The sequence below is a fragment of the Hippocampus comes genome, unplaced genomic scaffold, assembly GCF_001891065.2.
Source record: "Hippocampus comes isolate QL1 unplaced genomic scaffold, H_comes_QL1_v1.1 scaffold149, whole genome shotgun sequence".
Classification (NCBI taxonomy): domain Eukaryota; kingdom Metazoa; phylum Chordata; class Actinopteri; order Syngnathiformes; family Syngnathidae; genus Hippocampus; species Hippocampus comes.
This window is the reverse complement of record NW_017805235.1, coordinates 511,343-519,083: the sequence shown is the minus strand read 5'-3', so window position 1 is coordinate 519,083 and position 7,741 is coordinate 511,343. Positions and strand designations below refer to the sequence as shown.

The 7,741-nt window shown below is 46.0% G+C and overlaps 1 protein-coding gene across 2 annotated transcripts in view; it reads right to left on the bottom strand.

Annotated features, from left to right (window-relative positions):
* tnfrsf11a (tumor necrosis factor receptor superfamily, member 11a, NFKB activator) overlaps window positions 1-5,628 on the bottom strand; it is a 10,387-nt gene extending 4,759 nt beyond the window's left edge. The window contains exons 1-7 of one of the 2 annotated variants that reach the window (XM_019869458.1): window positions 5,358-5,626; window positions 1,604-1,682; window positions 1,361-1,486; window positions 942-1,088; window positions 779-869; window positions 264-340; window positions 77-184 (exon numbers count right to left, since the gene is read on the bottom strand). In XM_019869458.1, the coding sequence (XP_019725017.1) occupies window positions 77-184; window positions 264-340; window positions 779-869; window positions 942-1,088; window positions 1,361-1,486; window positions 1,604-1,682; window positions 5,358-5,432 (703 nt within the window). In that variant the 5' untranslated portion in view covers window positions 5,433-5,626. Of the gene's footprint in view, window positions 1-76; window positions 185-263; window positions 341-778; window positions 870-941; window positions 1,089-1,360; window positions 1,487-1,603; window positions 1,683-5,357 lie in introns of both variants that reach the window. The other variant, XM_019869459.1, reaches the window with a different exon arrangement.
* Window positions 5,629-7,741: the final 2,113 nt, after the last annotated feature.

Genomic DNA, 7,741 nt, shown 5'->3' with positions numbered 1-7,741 from the left:
GGGGGGGGGGATTCCCGTTAAATTTTACACAGGCTGGTGGATGGTATAAACCAAATCATGTACAGTTGTCGCTTACACGAGAGTAATTTGAGTTTGTCTTTGTAGCAAAAAAGGAACAGGATGAGGAGACAGAGGACAGTGATGGCTGACAACACTGACACTATCACCCAGGAGGGGGCAGCACCTACAGGTAAGGATGATGTCAGAATGTTGGTATGAATATTAGTATTATTTTCCCCATAAAGCGATGTGATTTTCCTTACTGGAGACAGGCGGTCCACACACGGCATCTGCCTGAGCGCTGCCTGCTTGTGTCTCACTCCTGCCCTCTGCCTTACAACTGAGAGAAGGAAACTCATTTAAAGGTGCTCCAAGGTTAGCGGGGGAATATATATACAGTATGTAGAGAGAGAGAGAGAGAGAGAGAGATACTAAAAATAACAACAAAAGCACAAATGGGATGCTTGAAATGGAGGCATAAAACAGTGTGGGCAGTTAGTTAAATCCCATCTAGCAGTCCATGTGTCACCATGGATAACTAGCCAGCTGTGAGAAGATTAATGGAGGGAAAACCATGTCGCTCCCTCCTCTACTTTTGGATGGGAACGCGAGTGGAAAGTGATGTGTGTGATCCAGGGTTCCAGAGGAAGCGGTGTGAATGTGTGTGTGTGTGTGTGTGTGTGTGTTACTCATCACAGCTGGCTAGCAGCGAACACACAAACCAACCAAATGATTTTCCCTTCAGAATGTCAAACCTAGATGTAGCGCAGGCACTTACTTTGTCCACTGTTTGCATTGTTTGGTGTTGTTGTCAGCAGAAAAGGATCCTTTCTTACACGGAACGCAAATCTTCCTTCCGTTTATGGACTCTGGAATACATACAGCACATTATGGTTGTTGTATTAAGCGTGTTTCATTAGTGGGAGCGGCAGCTGGCTCACCTGGCTCCACCTCGAGTCCATAGCCGGGTCGGCAGGAGGGAATCCTCTCACAGTACTCGCAGTTGATGAGAGAGCACTGGAAGTTGGGAAGACAGCGACAAGGCTCTTCCGCCTCCAGATTTTCAGGCCTGGACATAAAACCTTTCCCTGAAGAGAAGGATACAGGTGACAGGCTCACAATTGGATATCCGGTAGCCGCGCATTCGTTTTCTTCATTTGTTTTGGATTGAAAAGCAGCACAGTTCGGTTTGGGGTTTGAATCTCGACTTGGTCCTTCCCATTTTGACGTGGCATGCTCTCCTCATGTTCGTGAAAAACATGATGGTGACCGCCAGCAACAATGTTGCCTTAGCATGACACAATACAACACAATTCAGGCATCCTGATCCAGCCGACAGAATAGTTGTCGAGGTCCTGACCTGCATCACATATTCTCTGCTGGAGGCAGCGCGTCTCTTGGGTCCAGTTGGGCTGGTACTCCCCATTGCCACATTTAACACATTTGGTCTGATGGGATTCACCGCAATCTGCAAACACACGGAAGCCTGCCGGGCGAGCGCAGTGGGCGTGAACAGAGAGAAAGAGAAAATGGTCACGTCTCAAATGGAATTTGTGGACAACAACAATTAAAAAGGGGTACACGGTATTAAAAAGAGTGTTACCTGGTTTGCACTTATTGCAGCATCTTGAGCCTTTTAAGTACTGCTGTCCGCCACATTGGAGAGCCTTGGAGGCTGCATTCTAAAATACATGGTGAAGAAAATATCAGTTTTTCCACAATTCCGTCTAGACATTTTCAGCAATAAAAAGGAGAATCATACCAATGTGAGCGTACTTTTTTGTTCGAAGGGCCTCTTTCTCCATATCCATGTGATCATTGGATATGGTGGTGAGTAATGAGAGGAACCAAAGTTTTTCCGAGACGTGCCCTGGAATTATTTCCGCAAGCTCAGAAGTACCTGACCAGAATCCAGACCATCAAACCAAACTCTAGTGGCACCCACTTACAAGAGGAGCCATCTGGAATTGGACGGAAACCTCCGTTTGGTTCCAATGAGTGAAAGGATTCTTCTGGGAGACTCGTGTGTGTGTGTGTGTGTGTGTGTGTGTCCTGCTTGTTTTGAAATTTGAAAAGAAATGAAGGTGTGTGTGTGTGTGTGTGTGTGTGTATATGTATATGCCCTGATATAAATATTTCCTGCTTGTTTTGAAATTTGAAAAGAAATGAAGAAAATCGCATTCTATTTTTGCAATCACGGCTAGTTTGGTGAATGCATGTCTGAAACTTGCTGTCGGTTCGGTGCCGAGAGCAAGGTTAAGAATCCCTGCTCTGGAACAAAACAAAACTTTCACGTGATCATTTGTTCCTTTTGCAATGAATGATACTCGTTTTTATTGGAGAGTAATTTGAGTTTGTGTGCTGCTCCTGACCATTTTGCTGCTGCAAAATCTGACTTTCCCAAACAACATCTTGTTATAATAAGTAGCTGTTTGTGTTTAAGTGAGTAGTGCAGATTAATAGAGGCAAGGCATCCAGAAGAGCGCAGGTCATTGTTTGAGGTGAAGTAAGGTTTCATGATATTTTGGACACTCCTCATGAGTTCCCAGCCATATTTGAGGTGAACCGTTGATATTTGTGGGAACGATGAACGACAGGAATCCGCTCAAATACATGCCCAGATCGAACGTGTGAGCCATGTTTCCAGTGTGCTTTCAACACACACATTTTTTTTTGCATGAAAGAATTGGCGTCTCACATTTGCATTCAATCCTGGCACAGCTTCCTTATTTGTCATTTTAATGCCGCACGGATTAGCTCAGTGAGTAAGATAAGAGGCAATAAATGGGAACAGAAGACACACACACACACACTGAGGTGCCAATGGTAAATTTCTTGCCACATTGGCGAAACAGTGAGTGTGGCTGTTATGACAGTAGCGATGCCAAAACCACAGAGTCTGATCTAAATCTAGAAAAATACAACCTGTAGCGTGTTTCTGCACATTCAGCGCCTTCGAAAAAAATGTCCTACTTTCCCATGAACATCCTTGCATATAAAAATGACATTGGACAAAAAAAGGGAATGAAACATTTCTTCATGCAAGAATCCGTTTGTCCATCTGCTGTTATCATTTTCATATTAGTGATGAAAGAAGGATGAATGTAGGATCGAGGGAACAAAACAAGGAAAGGGTGGACAAAGGAAGCTGGAGAGGGAAGAAATCAGGGAAGAAGGAAGGACTGGAAGAAGGAAAGGTTGGAATAACAAAATAAAAGAATCAAAAGAAATAATGGATGACGGGGATTGGGAAAAGGGAACATCAGAAAGGACGGAGGGAAAGAATGGCAGAAACTCAAAAGGGTGGCATGATGGACCGGGAGAAGGAAATAAAAAAAAACCCCAGAGAGCTGGCCACAGAGGAAAGGGAAGAAAACGAGTGACGAAAACAAGGAAAAGAAGGAAGGAGTCAAGGGTGAACGGGAATGAAGGAGGGCAGCCATTAAGAGAGGACGTAAACAAGCATGGAGGAACAAAGGTCCTCAATAGATAGCAGGGAAGCAAGGATGGAAGTAAAGACAGCGAAGGAAGCAAATGAATAATCAACAGCAGGAAATCAAGAAGGTGGGAGCGCCGGAAGGAAGCAATAAAGGGAAGGAGGAAGTCAGGAAAGGCAGGGATAACCGAAAAGCTAAAGGAAACTGCAGGAGGGCAATTAAGACGAAAGAAAGGACGCCGAGCGAGAAATCCGGAAGCAATGAGGGACAGACAGAAGGAAAGCAGGCAGGAGGAAGGAAAAGGGGAGGAAGGAAAGAAGGATGAAAGGCAGAAGGAAGGATGAAGCAAAAAAGAAGGCTCAACCAAGGCAGGAAGACAAACGTAGGCAGGGAGACAGACGCGGCGATCAACTTGACAGACAGACGGACTTGGCACGCTTCAAGGTGCAAGCAGACGCTCTCTTTGGACACACTAAATAGAAGCTACATAGCCTCCTTTGTCCAGCCCCCATGATTATAGGTCACATTTATAGGGCCGACCTCAAAGCTAACTTTATCCGCTGTGTGGTCACACACTGTGAGAACTGTTAGCGGATGAAGGGGCCGGGTTTGGAGGGGAAGGGGGGGGGGGGGGGATCCAACGGGGGAAGAACTGCGAAAATGAGACTTCGAACACCTTTCTGGCAGCCTTCGTGCGATAGCATCGGACCAGAGCGAGAGCATTCCAAGAGTGGGATTTGCATAACGGCCGCGGCAGCCAGAGGCAAGGGGCCAAAAAAAACACCGTTTGACTTTTTGGTCTTTTGAGACTTGGTGAGATTCATGAGGCTGCAGGAAAATCAACACCTTGAAAAGTCCAGTGCACATTTGGAAACATCGCACCCCTTCTTGAAAACAGAACTTTGGGGGTTTGAATCTTTGCTCTGCCCTTCCTGTGACGCTTTGCATGTTGCCCGGGCTTCATTCAGTGCGTCAATAATGGCTGCCGGTGTGGGGAGCGGTCTCGGCTGTAATCCGCCTACCACCCAAAAATCAGCTGGGATAGACTCCAGGATGGATGAATCGGACGAATGCTTTCCACAGTAGTTTTTCGGAAGAAAAAAAAAAAATGAAATAAATCACAAGGTGCGCAATACCCGGCTTCATTCGAGAAAGTGGCAAGTTTGGAATGGAAAAGGCTGGGCGGTCGATGAGAGATCAACAGAGGCCCCATAAAAGTTACAAGGCACATGCATAAACAACTCAAAATTACAGCTCGCATCATTCACTATAATCACTCTGCGCTTTTTGAGGTCATCGAGCAGCGGCTCGACGTAACACAGGGCGGCTTCAAATAAATATGGAACAAATTGTACGAAGTGGGTGAAAACCGAGAAAACGGAGGGGAATTCTTCGGGGATCCTGTGAGTCAGTGATTGCACGACAATGGTGACAACAAAACCAAAGGCAAAACTTTGCAGCGTCACTTGAAAAACACGTCTCCGAAAACCGCTCTCCGCACCAGGACCGCTTGCTTTTCCGAGGATGCCCTCTGGTTTGAGCAAATGTGACTTTCACATCAAGTATCTTCCAAAGATATTTGGGAGGAGCAGAAAGGTGCAAAAGGGGGAGCAATTGTGGTCACGTTAATGACGGCGCTTACTGGAACACAAGCTGTGCGAGATAACGGGTGCCCACCAACCACATCTTGTAAATAGCTGGCAGGAACTGAATGAGGCATCGCAGCACACACGCGCGCGCGCGCGCGCGCGCGCACACACACACACACACACACACACACACACACACACACACACACACACACACACACACACACACACACACCTGTATATATATATAGATGCTGCTTAAAAAAGATTTAAAGGAAACACATAAACAGCACAATGCAACCTGTATACACACACACACTTTGGAACTCACCTGTGCATGGAAGGCAACAAGTATGCATGCCACCCAGCAAGGTAATATCCACCTCGGGGGAAAGTTTAGTCCCATATCTGCCGTGTGATGAGGACAAACTTCTCGGCGCCTCTCAGCGAATCACTCCTCACGTGCGCGGGTGCGTCCGAGCGCGAACTCCGTGCCGCAGGGCATTCTCACGCCTTCCTTTCCCCTGGTTGCTCTCCTTCTTTCTCCAGTCCCCCACCCCTTCTGTGAGGAGTGTGCATGCAAACGCTTGTACATGAGAAGAGAAAGAGAGAGAGCGGCAGGGAAGGAACGCCTCCCACACAGTGTCAGATGTTAAGAGAATCGGATCCCCCTCCCTCTGCACCCTTTTGGTGGTTCTTTTTCTTTCTTGACCTTCCATGTGGACACGCAACATCATTGATTTGTTTGGCACAACTTTGAATGAGGGATGCTAGGTATTGGGTCACTGGCAGGGAATCAAACCCGGGCCATCGGGACGAAAGTGAGTGGCGGGCCCGTGCACAGATAGACCCGACGTGGTGCTCAAGCACTTTTGCCCCAAATGAAAAAGTTTTTTCTGCATTCTTCAAAATTAAATAACGATATAACTATTTTCTTTCTCTCTCTCGGCCTACATGAACATCTGCCCCCAAAATGTCTGTGCATACGCCTGGTGAGTGGCATGTACCACTCAGCTATTTTCAAACAATTATCATACTGGAATTTAAGTGCACCAGTATAGTCGCCGGCTACGGGAAGCTGATGATGCCCCTCACTCTTGAGAAACCAGCCTTGAATGAAATATTACAATCCAGCCACATCATTTGCATGTCAAACTAGTTGTGGCTCACTCTTGGCATGCCAAGATTGTCGGATCATTGCAAAATGACAGTTATGCAAATGTTAAAACAATGTCGAAGGATAATAGAGGGGGAAGGAAGAAGGAAAAAAGGGGAACCATTAACTACGGCAGCTAAAAATACAGTATACTCTATTACTTTTACGAGCTGCTATGAAGAGGAATACTGTAGGTTTGTTAAAAGTGCAGCACAGAAGAATGATGAAGTATTTTAAACAAAGCCAGGTTTCAACGCGCACGCACACGCGCGCACACACGCTCATTTTTTTTTCCAACCCCGTAAAAAATGTTGACAAATGCAGTTTTGTGGTTGGGCCGCTGCAGCCTGCACAGTAGCAATTAAGATCCAGCTCTGACTGTTTTTTTTTTTTCTGTCCTCACCCCAAGCAACCCTAAACGGACGCCGAACGTACAACAAATATGCCCACAGTTCCCCTGCCTGCGCCAATAAAACTCAAACTGTACAGGAATCAAAGCCCGGCTTGTTTTGCCACACGCAAACGCGCACTAAGTGCAAGCAGACGGCATGCTGTTTAATGAGCTTCTCACTTCAAAATGACCTGTAGAAACAGCACATACTTTTGAGCTCCGTAAGCGTGTTTGGTCGCATTGGTTTTGGCGTCACTTTGAACTAATCAAAGGTTCATCAAAAAATGCAAACAGCGCACACTAACGCAAGAATGTTGCTGATGAAGAAAATTGAGCTTCCTTCAGTGGCCTTCCAGCAGTATTATTGCTTCCACTGGTTCTGGAAACAGACATGACCCGTGAGTCACCCAAGTCACTGCTGTGAGTAAGAGGTGCCGACTTGGACGTGCACCCAAAGGTCCGCGCGTATTTGCATGGCCTCGCCTCTTCTGGGAGGCAGAGGCACACCGGCCGCCAAGAACAATCGTGAATCAGGCGGGACAGGAATGGAAGCTTGCAGCGGAACACATAAAAAGGCTCCGAGCTCACCCTCGCAACTGATCCATATCAATTATTTGTCCACCTGCACAGTTATCAGGAAGAAAAGTTGCATATTAGCTTGAATATGCAAATACTTTATAAATGACCGGTTCTCGACTTGCGTAATCATCAACCGCTATGGCTATGTTTGCACAACTGTGCCCCCCCCCCCCCACCAACTACAATTCTTAAATTTGAAAATATTCACCGAAATGCTTTTTTTTCCCCCCCTGGAGCGTAAAATGTTATAAATGCATGACATCAGCAATGACATGTTAGCTCCTGGGCTTGCTCGACAGAATTAAAAACGTCATCCTGTAGAGAAGGTTTATTTATTTTTTGGGCTTTTCAGCCAAAAACATCCCTAAAAAACCTTTTTATTTTTCTTAGTTGCAGAAGAAAAACACGGCAGTAACACAAAAAATGCATTAAATCTGTGACGTTATGAACCGAGTGACATTATAAAATGTCAATGAATGCAGGTGGCAACGTTGTAAAAAACATGAACAACTGTGAAAGATCCCATAGTGTGAATTCAGAGATTTCTTTCCAAATACGTGATGCTGAACCTGTTCGCAGATAATTGCTG